Genomic DNA, 12,964 nt, shown 5'->3' on the forward strand with positions numbered 1-12,964 from the left:
CCAGTAAATGTCAGCCTGGGTTGCAGAGGGGGCTGCCTTCTGGAAAGCTGAGCACCCACTTCAGAATGACGCAGGGCCTCAGGCAAGAGCATGGGAAGAACGGCACAGCTGGGGTGGGTCAGGGTTGGCAGGGACCCCCTTCTTCCCCAACCAGGGGGGCACAATCACTGCCCCACCCGCTCCACACTGCACCTGGCTGCCTTCACCCCGAATGTCACCCCCATATTACTCCCTTCCTTCCCTGCCCTGTCCGCATTCTCAAATCTCTAATTAGCATAGGGGCCTGCTTTGTCTATTTTCTCATGAATGCATAAATCTATTTCCTAGTACTTTGGATACCAATGAATCATTATCATTTGCAATGCTATGATGCAATTTAATATGACTATCTGTTTCTTAAATGAATGGGATTAAATATTAGTGATTGAAATTAATAGCATTGCATTTTAAACACTTTAAAGTTTAAACTTTTAAACTTTAAATACGCACAAATTCTAATGTGCCTGTTTTAATGTACCTCTCCTTGTACTATTCAGAACAAGCCAGGCTTTGAGAGCATAAAAAACTTTATGGAGTGGGGCTCATGAGGAAAGAGATGACCACTTGGATGTGAAATCAAGTTCCCTGACTGACAGGCACGTGGAGCTGGCCTTGGTACCCTCAGGGCAGCGGCGCGAGCGTACCATAGGCTGAAGAAGAATTGGTACTGGATGAGGAGTGTCAGAAGGAAGTACACCAACCCTTCTACTGCCATGGCAACCAGGTTCTTCCCAATCAGGTCCCACTGGAACGGATTTGAAGAGTGCTCCTCACCTGGGGATGGAGGCCACCGGAAATCGACAGGAATTAAGTCCACTTAGCTGCCCCAGCTGTCCCGAAAGACCTAGTTACAACACTAGGCTCAGCTAGACTAGGCCTTATGCAAGGGATTAAGTCAAAGCCAAACCCGAGTCTCATACTGGCTCCTCAAGTCAGAGTAGGGAAGAGTAGGAACTGCCCTTGACCCCTCCTAGTCGCCTTAGCCATGGATACAGAGGCACTCTGGTTCCTTTTAGTGTCAGGAAAATCCCAGACCAACCAGGCACCCCCAGCCCCAGCCCAGGCTGCAGGTCTGTCATAGGAACTCCCACTGCAGCCCTCCTGGCCTTGGAGGATCCAGGGCCATGTGACTGCTACCCACCAAACCGGGCATAGACGTCTGTCACAGCCTGGCTCAGTGCCAGGTCAATGAGGCCCCGGCCCAGGCAGAAGTGGGGGAAGATAATGAGCAGCTTCCTCAGCACGGCACTGAACCTGAGCAGTGTCTGAAATACAGAAAAGCAGGACAGTCAGTGATGGAGGCCAAGCTTGGCTGCCCCCTCCTGAGCGGGGTGGGGCTTGGCTGCCCTCATGGACCAGGACCAGTGGAGGGCCTGCAGCCAGAGGGGATGTAGCAGCCAGACCGGCTACCGGAGGGATTTGTCAAGCAGATAGGAAGTTTTGAAATACTCACAGGAGGTGCCTCTAGCCGGCAGCCTGCTTGAGGAGCTTTCACTGCAGACTCACTTTGAAAGTACACAGGAACCCTCCAAGGCTTTTGTTAGCAGGAGATGCAGCTGCTGGGAGTGTGGCCCAAGCTCCCTCTCCTTTGGTACAGCTGTGAGCCACGCTGGGGGCTGCGGCTCTGTCACTGGCAATATCTTAGCCTAGCTTGTACCAAACGGGAGAGGGGCCCTGAGCATCTTCTAGCTCTGCTTCTCAGCTCCCACAGGACAGCTACAGCTGTCTGCAACTGTCACCAGCAGAAAAGACGGCTGGAGACTTTCCCTGGTGTCTGGGTTGAGTTGTGGGGACTTGTTTTCAGGTGGTGGAAGGTACTTGCTGCCTTAGCCTCAAGTGTCAGTGTCAGGCAGAGGGGACACCGAGGGGGTGAGGCTGACCCACTCTTCCGGCCAATCCCTGCTGCACAACCTCCTTCCTCTCCAGCCTCTGAACTTTTGCTTACGTTACCCCATCTCCTTCTATCTACCCCTCCCCACGGTCCCGCCCCACTACTCCTGGAAGGAACTATGCTCTTTTGCCTCTAGGCCTTTGCACTTGCAGCTTCTATTAACCACTGCTATTAGCTGGAAAGAATGCTCTTTCCCCGCCTGCTCTCTGGCAGATTCCTGCCCTTCTTTAGAAAGCTAGCTCAAATAACCCCTTCTCTCACAAGCCTTTTCAGATTCCCATGGTAAAATATCCGATCCTCTCTTACAGGACTTACCACGTTGCCATGATTAATTATTCTTTTACCTGCCTATTTTCTGCACTAGTCAGTGGTCCCCAGGGAACAGGAACTGGGTCCAAATCCTTTCGGTGTCCTTCCTAAACACCTTACACATGATTAGTTCATAGTAGGTACTTCACTGTTTATTGAATGGGATAATAAAATCCTACTTATTCCAGGCCAGGCTCAAACTGAATTCCTCTACCAAGATCCTCTTGACCCCCATAGCCCAGCTCTTTTGGCCCACTCTGGTCTGTAGTGTTTTATCTGTCTTGCTCCTTTGATGTTCTGCCATACACTGTCTTATGGAATGTCACGTACCATGGTTTATATCAGTTCCTAACTTGGTGCGCAGGTCATTTACTGACTGGAAGGGGAGTTCCTGGGGCCACGCTCGTTTATATCAGCACATCAATCACATGGTGCTTACCTAGTGGATGCCTCTGGGACCTGGGGAGCCTCCTGTGGCATCCTGGGAATTTCTGCAGCATCTGTCTATTCCACGGTTTAGGTGAAAGAAACCAGCTTTTTTTTTTTTTTTTATGCAGGGGAGGGGGTGCGCTCAGTTAATTGTTGGCTAAATAAGTGCAGCCCGCAGGAGGGAGGTTGTTTTGAGTTGCTTTAAGCTATTTAATTATTCTGAAGTAACACGCTCTCTTAAGACTTAGTGAGCCGTGAGCCTGTGACACAAACAGCTCCGAAGAGCAGCATTTTCAGTCTTCCGGGATGCTCTGACCATTGGCAGAGTCTGTGTTCTCATCCACCTCCCTGCTGGGGTCTGACTGTGACATGGTACGTTTTTTTATCAGTCATGGGACAGATGGGGTTTTGCTTCTTGTTTAGCGGCCACAGAAAGCCTCACAAGGTCAAGGAAAGAGTCGCTCTCAGGCCATTGGACTGAGTGGTTAGTGCAGGTTTGCTCTGGGTCTTCCCAGCAGGGCCCAGAGGCAGGAGTGGGGACAGGGGCCACAGGGCATCTGTGCAGATGCTCTGGCTGGTACCAACCCTCTCAACTTCAAAGACCTTCTGAGAGAGGGAAAGGCTAGAGAGGTGCTGGGGACACAGGCACACAGGAGAGCCCACCGATCCCTGGGTATGTTCCCAGGACAGTCATGGCCAGGGCTCAGACACAGGGGTCTGGGAGAGGGAGTGTGGAGCAAAGACAACCCTGTAGTCACCACCGCTGTTTTTAGGATTCACTCTTGTCAGTTCTTTCTGGGCAAGGAGAAGTCTGGGGCGTGTGAACGGGACAACTGAACTTCACAGCTCATAAAAATGAGTCACTCAGCACTACAAATTCCTAACCCTAACCTCAGGATTAATTTTCATGTACAATAGTATGTGTTACTCTGTTACAATATATGTAAGAAATTTGGAGAAAGGTTACATATGTATTTGCTTATATGCCTCTAGAACACATAAGAAACTCGTATGAAAGGTTGCCTCTGGAGAAGAGAACTAGGTGAGTGGGAAACAGGAGTAGGAAGGAGACTTTTCATTGTATGCCTTTCTGTTCTTTTTAAATTTTGAAATCACATGAATGCATTACCTCTGTGTGTGTGTGTGTGTGTATGAAACCTAACACCCAAAGTCCCCAAGGAAACCTTCTTGAAGAAGTAAGAAGATCTAAAAGCTTAGGATTATGAAAGGTCATTTATAACTTGCAGAAAGGGCTCAGAAAACTATGACACTCAGAGCACACAAATGAACAAGGAGCTTAAAGAAAAAAAGAAAGGAAGGGAAGAAGGGAAGGAGGGAAGGATAAAGGAAGGGAAGAAGCAACATTCATTTATACACTAAGATTGTACAGACACAATGCTTGCCTCTGGCTCTGCTTGACCATCACACTCTCCAGTATCCTAATAATCAAACAAAGAAGCTGAGAAAGTCATGCTTACCCGGTTATTCTCAAATAATTCCAAGATGAAGGTGATGGCACTGCTGTTGATGCCGATGAACAGATTAGCACAAGATAAGGCCACATAGGCTGTGCTGGGGACATCAAACAGGAAGGATGCTGGGTACATCATGGGAATGACTGCCCATCTGTGAAATGGCACAACACAGTGGATGGAGTTCCAATTTCCATTCCATCTACTGTACCCCTAGATATAACGCATTCCCCTCTCACATGGGGTGGTATGTTTGAACTGGTGAGAGTCCTGGGGAAACCAAAGAGATACTTCTCCCCTTGGTCTTTGCTCTTCATCTTTGAATGGAGATAACAATGTCTTTCCTGACCACCTCTTGGAGTTTTTGTGAGAAGCAAAAGCTGTGAATGTATTTTGTAAATTATAAAGCCTTACATAACATAGGAGTGTTCTTCCCACTCTAGTCTGGCTCAGCAAAGCTGGGCTGAGATCCCAACAGGCTCATAGTTCACTGTAGCTGACGTGTCACAGTCACACTGGTTCCTGAATTCTCTATTTCCAAGAGAGATGAATGGAGACCATTGCTCTGGCAAGACTCTACTGGCCCCCCATAGGTAGGGCTAGGTATCATGATCTCCATTTTACAGATGAGGAAACTGAGGCTCAAATGGGGTGAATTACTTGCCCATAGTTACATATATAGTAAGTGGTGGGCCTGGATATAAAGTTGCATGCTCTATAATTCTATTGGATTTAATCCCTGTGTTATCCTCTGGCCCTGACCCAGAGCGGCTTTTCAGGTGCAGTCTCCCATGTGCAAATAACTCTTGGCTGGTACAGGAGACACTGAGATGGATGGACTGGCCACAGATGAATGAGAGTCAGAGCTGAGTGAGGAAGTGGGGAGTGATGGATTCCCAGACTTTGGTCAGGTCACAGTTAGAGCGGAAGAAGATTAAGATTCAAGCCCTGTGGGGCGTCTCCACTGTACCCGAGTGGATGAGTGGACTGAGCTGCAGGAATCCCTCTGTGCGTGGAGTCGGAGACAGAAGCCAGACAGATTCCTGGTCAGCAGCCGCAGACCCTGCTGGGAGCTGGAAGCTGACCTTGGCACTGCAAACCCTGGTTTTCTGTCAGAACTGCAGCCTCCTCCCCTGGCTTCCCTTTGGCAACATTAGCTAATGGCCCACACAACTCACCCATACAGCATGAGCAGTGCAACCAGGGCTGGAAGATTGTCTGAAGAAGTGTAGGCTTTCTTCTGAAACCCGATGAAGATGCCCACCACCAGTGCAGCGCTCACAGTGTAATTCATCTTGAAGAGAGAAGAGGGGAGGGAGGCACTTGACCTCTCTGCACCTCTGCTTCCTGTTCTGCAGAATGAGGGCTGGGCCAGCCTCCTCCAGCACTTATGTTTGGGGATTCTGATTCCATTTGTCTAAACATTTCTTGGCTAGCAAACGTATGTTAAGTTGTCCTTAGTCCTCCTACCCCATGCCACCCCCACCTCCCTACACAGGAGGGAGGGTACAGTTTGTATCTTTTCAAAGAATGAATTATAAAATTCCACCTGATCTCTGCTTCTGTCCTTCCAATCGATCTCAAAGTCCTGTTGATTCTACTTTCTGAGCATGTCTCCAGAATTCAGAAAAACTTAAAGTATAATCCTTGGCCTCACATCACTTCCTCCCTTCCCTTCGTACAGAATTAAGTCCTAAAGCCAGCAGGCTTGACAGGGAACTGTGGGCAGCCACGGTGGGGGGAGGGGAGAAGTCAGAGTGGTCCCAAGCAGAATGAGAACCTAAGAAGGGTGAGAAGGGCGTCCACGGAGGTGGAGTGCTGTGCGGTGTTGGAGCCCCAGCGGGTCAGGAGGGTGTCTTTACAGGGGGCTGATCTGTTGCGGGATATCAGAGCCAGAGCACGTGAGGAGGACCTGTGCCTGGGGGGTGGCTGGAGCAGGGAGAGGAGCGTGGCCACACAGGGGAGAGGGTGAGGGCAGAGATGGGGGACTTATTACACACAGGTGCATTGCTCAGGTAGGTACATGAGTCAGGGGCAACAGAAACCAGTTTCTCACTTGTGGAGAAGGGAGTTAAAAATATGGAAGGACAGAAAACCAGAGGGAGCCTGTGGTGCTGGATTGGAACTAGTGGTTTTAGTGAGTATTTTGTTCAGTGTATAGATGGATAGAGAAGTATAGATGTAAACGTGTGCATGTCTGTGTATATACCTGCATATCTCACTTAGTTCTCGCCACTGAGAAGGCCTGGGACCAGTGAATATATCTAACACCGAGATCTTGGTTTTTAAGGGACATTTTCCCCTGGAAGGAACCAGAGCTCCTTGGGGAAGACAGTTGATTCCAGAGTAGGGCTGTGGGGAGGAACATCTTGCTGGGCAGAGAACTTGGAGGTACTCAACGAATGTGGGGACACAAGTCAAGAGGGCACAGGAGCCAGCTTGAAGGGGCTCCCACTGGCCAGACTGGGGATAATCTGAGCACCAAAATCAGTAAGAACGGTACCAGATTGTAGTCTGTTGATTAACACAGGAACCACAACTCCATACAGGCATAAATAAATACATGAATAAATGGAAAGCTTGATAAAAAACAAACAGGATATTTACATAACTTCAAAGTACATCTCTCTAAATTCTTATTAATTATAAGGAAAAAAGTAACTTTACAGTGAAGAAGCTCAGCAGACACCATCTTAATCAAGTGACTGAAGTGACCATCATCAGTAATAGGACAAATTGAAATCAGAAGCTACCTGACAGGATGCAGTGAGCAGGACAGAGTATACCTTCATGAAACTGCTACCATGACCCAAATCCAATCATGAGGAAACATCAGGCAAACCAAAATTAATGGACTTTCTGCAAAATAACTGGCCTATGATCTTCAAAAGTGTCAAGTCATGAGTGTCAAGGAAAGACTGAGAACAATCCCAGGCTGAAGGAGACTAAAGAGACAGGACAACTAAAAGCAATGCATGACTCTGAGCTAGATATTTTTCTATAAAAGGCATTATTAGGGCAACTGACGAAACTTGAGTGGGGTCTGAGGATTAGATGGAAGTGATACATCAGTGCTAGTTTCCTGATGTTGACAGTTGCGTTGTGATTGTATAGGGTGAGTCCTCGTTTGTAAGAGGTACACATTGGAGGTGCCGGGGTGTGTATGTGTATGTGTGTATGAAGGGTTATCTTGTTTGGAAGTTACTCTCAAATGGCTGAGGAAAATAGTTTTGAATGGTGTTTACAACGTTTCTGTAAGTTTGTGGTTGTTTCCTAATTTAAAAGAAAAGAAAAACAGATGATATATAAAAAATAAGAACTTACAACATCGTATATGCGCTGCATGAATGATATAAACAATGAGTACTTGTTCATTTATTCAACAATGACCCCCAGGCCAATGTTATCTTTTCACCACTGGCTAAGGAGGGTGCTTAGCTCCAATACCATAGCTCCTTGAGCTCAGATTCCAGGCCAGCCTTAAAATTCTAGAGCATCAGGAAGCCTGCTGGCATCATAGTCACTGTCTCCAAACCCTTCATTAGGCTGCCAAGTGTCTACTTTGCTAGTATCATCTCTCATTCAGACACCCATTCTGTCCTTCTGTCCACAAATTTCTCCTTAGGCTCAGAGATCTCTGTCTGTAGTCAAGCACACACGTGGGTCAGCCCCAAGTGTTAATTCTATTCCTTGTCTTAAAAAAAAAAGTAGAAAGCAAAAACCCAGCACTTTAATAGCTTTTCAGTGCAGGTGAGCCTAGCTCCTCTCATGTTTTAAGCACAGGGCCAACTTGGGTGGTTGCAAGGGATGTTCTCATCCAAAGTGAGGTTTATTGGCTCTGACCTCCTCCCCATGTGTTCATAAGCGTTTCCTCATGTAGACAGAAGAGAGGAGGGAAGATTAGTTGGTACTGATGATTTCTGGCTTTATATTGTTAAGTGATGGCTGCTTAGTAAGTTGAGTAAGATATTTGTCATCATTATTAAAAGCCATAGTGGAAAAGGTTGTTTGTGTTGGTCTCCATCGTGATATACATTATCATCACCATGAAGTGGAGACTCACATTAGTCTTAGAACGTTGAGATAAAACAAAACATCTTGTCCCCCAAGACGCCTGGAATAGACTGGAGTTAGTGTCATAACAACTCCCACATTATAACCAGGCCTTCACTGTCAAGTCATTTTGACCCTGTGGCCTGTCGTAAGGTAACCCATCCTGACCCCTCTCTTCCCCCACCAATCCTGATTGTGAGAGAGGTGGTAGTCTGCTGTTGATTTGATAAATAATTTTTTCTTCATGTTCCCCCAAGTGGTAGCTAATCTAATATAGTGAAGATCTGGTTGGGTAGGCAAAATAAGGCCACTGGATAGGGTTCCCAGATTTAGCAAATAAAAATATAGGATGCCCAATTAAATTTGAATTTCAGACAAACAACCAATAAATTTTTTAGTGTAAGAATGCCATATTTGGGGGGGGATTAGAATATACTTATACTAAAAATTGTTCATTGTTTTATCTGAAATTTAAATTGAACTGGGTGCCCCTTATTTATCTGGCAACTCTACCACAGAGCAGTTTCCAGTTTACCCCTTTGAGGGTGGGGTGGGGCCTAACAAGAGGATGTAGGGTGAAGGGCCTCTTGATATCATCTCTTCAGCTCCCGGTTATTCCCAGGAAGGCCAGCCTCAGTGCTGCAGAGCAGTGATTATTTGGTGAGTGAGAAGGCCCCTTGTGCAGGGCCTACAGAGTTCCCACTCAGCAGTTGCTAAGCTGTGCCCTGCATCTTTCCCCAGCTTGGGCACTGGGCACATCACCTTCCAGCAGCCCTGGCCGTACGACAGCCCCACCCTGCCACGTCCCTTCAGTCAGAGCACAAACGCCCACCCACCTTGGGCCCAGGGTGGTGAGGGAGGTGCTCGGTCCTGATACTTACGATGTCCCAGAGGAAGTTGGTCAGCCAGTAGGTGGTGGGGCTCACTCCACTGACAAACTGGAGGTGCTTAGCTTTGTTCACCCTCTCCTGGATCAAATAAAGGACAAAGCTGGCAGGGACGAAGGACATGGCAAAAATCACACAGATGGCCACCACAGCATCCACAGAAGTGGTGAGCCTGCAGAAGGACGGGAGACAGAGGGAGAGAGGTGAAGGAGGAGCAGAAGCAGGAGAAGAACAAAGTTAGGCTCTCGGAAGCCCTCACCGATGCCAGGGAGCCGCCTCCAGAATGCCCTTCCCCAACCTTCACATACAAGCCATGAACTCTGGTGTAAGCCAGCGCCTGCCTTGAGAAAGAAGCACCTTTTACTAATTCCCACAAAGGCACCATATGTGCTAGTCGCTGCCCTGTTAAAATTACAAATAGCTTGATCCACACACACACTAAGATTAGAACAAATTACTGGAAGGAAACACCCAAAAATGTTTAGAGGAAACACCCTAAACTGTGTTGGGTTATAAATACTAAGTTCTTAAAACTCTATTCTATAAACTTTATTTAATGAACATATACTATGTTATATACTATTTTTATAGTCACAAAAGACTCCTCTCTCATATTTCATATTCAAGAGGCTTGGCAGGAGGTATAGAAACTTGGGCTAAGTGGGAATGGACATAGACTCCTTTTCCTCAGTCTAGGGCCTCAGAGGGTGTCCTGAGGAAGGTCCCAAGGGCCCAGGACCCACCCAAGTTTAGCCATGACCCTGGGCACGTTCAGGGCACTTGGGGTATATTGGGTCCCCTAACTGCCTTCCAGAAGGAGTTTGCTCTAACAAAGGCATTCTCACCAAATGTAGGCCTCGAATAAAGCAAACATGCTACAAATTGCAAAAGAGTGAGGTTTTTACTGCTTGCAGCTGAGCCTAGGCTTTAGGAAGGTAAGGATCTGTCGACATGTCCAAAGCCTGACTGTCTGGGGGAAATTACCGGAATCTAAGATAATTACTACTGGGGCGATGAAAGATTTACTGAACTTCCCAGTTCCTGGCAATCATTTTGCATACTGGAAAGGAGAGTATTTGTGTAAGCTCCAGGAGCAATGTGTTATCAAGAGCCAAAAGGGAACGGAACCAAACATATGCTCACTTTCCAAATAAATATGAGGAGAAAGAAAGGCCAAGCAGTTTGGCACACGAAGTCTTATGCTCGTGTGTGCGTGTGATTAAACAAGCTTGCCATCCAGCCCAGCAGCTTCTGCTGGTGAAAATCCTCTCGGGGTGTTTAGAGCGGAGAAGGTGACTAGAAAGCTGTGAGGCCGGGGCCGCAGTAGCTTACACTGTAATTTCGGAGAGCTGCTCCTTGGTCAGGTTCAGGGGCTGGCTTACAACGGTGATGCCATACTCCTCGGGGTCCCCGTCCTCATGCAGGCTGGCCCGTAAGATGGCGTTGTGGGCCACGTTGAGGAAGCTGACCAGGGCATGCCAGCCTTTGTTGTTAAACCACACCTAGACGGCAGAGATGTGGCTTTGTTAGGCTCTGCTACTACATAGGAGACTCTGCACTAACAGCAGCTGTTTAAAGAAAAAATGAGCCGCAGTAAAAAGAATGTGAGAGGGAGGATAGTTTTGGCTGCTGGGAGACATTCCATGCCAGATTTAAACAGGAGGAGGGATGGAATTTAATTAAGCTGGGAAAATAAAAATAAAACAACCGGCTCACATGAGTTTTTAGCTCTAGGGCAGATTGTGCAGGGCCGATACCTTAATGTTGTCTTCAGTTTCTAGATGTTTAAGGAAAGCAGGCATTTCTTTAGAGGCTTCTCTGGTGATAGGGCCCTGGAAAACCATAATAAACAACCAAGAGGTTTTTTTTTTTCCCCCTTCCCTTAGCACTCATGATCATTTCTATTTCATGATAACTGGCAAGTTGAAAGTCCTACGAAATCTCCAGCTGGTTTACATACCCCGCTCACATTCATTAACTGGCCAAGGTCACTTAAAAATCCAACAAGGGCTTCTCCAGTGATGGGGGGAGCCGGGAGCTTTCCTCCAATGGAAATTCCTCCGTACCTGACAAGGGAACAAGAAGTCCTCAGACCTGTGCCATGAACCATGTGTGCGTGCCTCATGGTTGCCGTAGCTCTCAGTTTCTGTAGGAAAGTGTATTTTTGCAGGAATTGTCTGGCCCATTGGGAAACAGAGCTCCCCTTTACAAACCAGCTTTAACATCTTCCTCACTGCCTCCAGGACTGACCCCTTCTGAGCCTGGTGTCTGCGCACCTCTCCAACCTCACCCCTCCTCAAGCCTTCCCTCCAGTGGCCCATTCCGGCCATGCAATTATTTCCAGAGCTCCCAGTGGTCCAGGCTGCCTCTGTGTCTCTCTGCCTTCGCAGGGCTCCCAGTTTCCCCAGGTGCCTTTCCAGCTCATCCGTCCTGTGTCATCTTCTCTTTGAGGTCTTCCCTGACTTTCTCCCACCCCTACCAGTGGTTCTTTTTCTGTGCTGCTTCTGTACTTTGCAGGTACTTCTGGTGTGCTGGACTCATCGAAACTGGTCCAATCCCGCCGTGCCTCTCTTGGCGCCTCTCACCCACCCCTGCCTTGACTCCTGCTCTAGTCCTTAACTAGATCCTAGCCTTGGGTCTCTCGCACTCTAACCCATCTTCCACACTGCTCTGGAAGTCTTCAGTAACGGTGCTCAAACACTGGCTTGGGCGTGTCACTCTCTGGCTTAAAACCCTTCAATGGCAGCATAAAAGCCAAACTCCTCAACAAACAAAATTAATTTGCTGGATAGGCAAGGCAGAGGAGAACTTTATTTCTCAGGGACTCAACTTGTCCCCCCGCCTTTCTGCTTCAGCTGAGGCCCCTCACTTCCCTCTCGGGAACAATTCTAAAAGCTGAATTTCGCTTTTATGGTCTAGAATTTGCCCAGGAAATCAAGTCAACATCAGCTCTGCACTCATTCTAGAGGTCCTGTTCCTGAGGGAGCCCGGGAGGCGGGCTCACTCCTAGGCCATCCCTAGAGGATTCTCAACCTTGGGGACCCTGTGAACCTTCGGGATGCCTCAGGAACGGGTGAGGCTGGGGCTGGGCCAGACGCCCTGAGGCTTAAAAGGAATGGGCCAAGGGGTGCCAGGGCTTAGGTTACATGTGCTCTTGTTCTAAACTGTTAGTTGCTCGGAGGTTTTAGAACCTTCCTGGAGTGAGAGTGCTCTGGAACTCCTCTTCAGGGAGCATCACCTCTCATTTACGCCCTCCAAGGAGATCTACTGTTGAGCATCTCCGGGCCCAGGGTGTGTGCAGCCATGCATCCTCCAGGCATGTCTTATGAGCTCCTGAGCACATGCAGAACAGCTCAGCCACATGGCTTTGAGGTGGGGCTTTTTTATGTGCAGTGACTTTAAATAGATCACTCTGAGATTTTAATTTCTTACAAAAATAATTTCTTACCTCTGTTCATTGACCCAGTATTTGCTCTTCAAACTGAAAGCCAAAACAAATCATACAATGAATACAACAAGTATGCAGTAGTGTTAACTTTCTTCCCCAAACACTCACTGGGGTCTCCCAGTCTTCAGGGGTATTTTTTGCATTTCCTGATGTCCAAGCAATGTGGAAACCTCCCAGGCCAGGGGCCGAGCCTGAATAAATATGTGGAGAAAGGACTGATCTTTTCCAATCCTGGCTGTGCAAGTCACATCCTGCCTCTCCAAGTCACATCCTGCCTGCAGGGCTTTCTGGGTGGCCCTGTTGTAAGGTCACCTGTCAGATGATCTGGACCTAGAAAATATGGCAGCCCTCCCCTCTTCCACCCTGTAAGAACGAGACTTTCATAATCACCTGCACACTTGGAGGAAGTTCTGAATTACTTCTAGCCCAAAGTTAA

The 12,964-nt window shown here is 47.8% G+C and overlaps 1 protein-coding gene across 1 annotated transcript in view; it reads right to left on the minus strand.

Annotated features, from left to right (window-relative positions):
• Positions 1-12,964, minus strand: part of ABCA4 (ATP binding cassette subfamily A member 4) — a 145,274-nt gene that overhangs the window by 22,667 nt on the left and 109,643 nt on the right. Inside the window, exons 32-40 of the mRNA XM_057528069.1 lie at positions 12,529-12,561; positions 11,041-11,146; positions 10,838-10,912; positions 10,413-10,582; positions 9,075-9,252; positions 5,319-5,434; positions 4,147-4,294; positions 1,181-1,304; positions 684-813 (exon numbers count right to left, since the gene is read on the minus strand). Of these exons, the coding sequence (XP_057384052.1) occupies positions 684-813; positions 1,181-1,304; positions 4,147-4,294; positions 5,319-5,434; positions 9,075-9,252; positions 10,413-10,582; positions 10,838-10,912; positions 11,041-11,146; positions 12,529-12,561 (1,080 nt within the window). The remainder of the gene's footprint in view (positions 1-683; positions 814-1,180; positions 1,305-4,146; positions 4,295-5,318; positions 5,435-9,074; positions 9,253-10,412; positions 10,583-10,837; positions 10,913-11,040; positions 11,147-12,528; positions 12,562-12,964) is intronic.

The sequence above is a fragment of the Balaenoptera acutorostrata genome, chromosome 1 (genome assembly GCF_949987535.1).
Source record: "Balaenoptera acutorostrata chromosome 1, mBalAcu1.1, whole genome shotgun sequence".
Classification (NCBI taxonomy): domain Eukaryota; kingdom Metazoa; phylum Chordata; class Mammalia; order Artiodactyla; family Balaenopteridae; genus Balaenoptera; species Balaenoptera acutorostrata.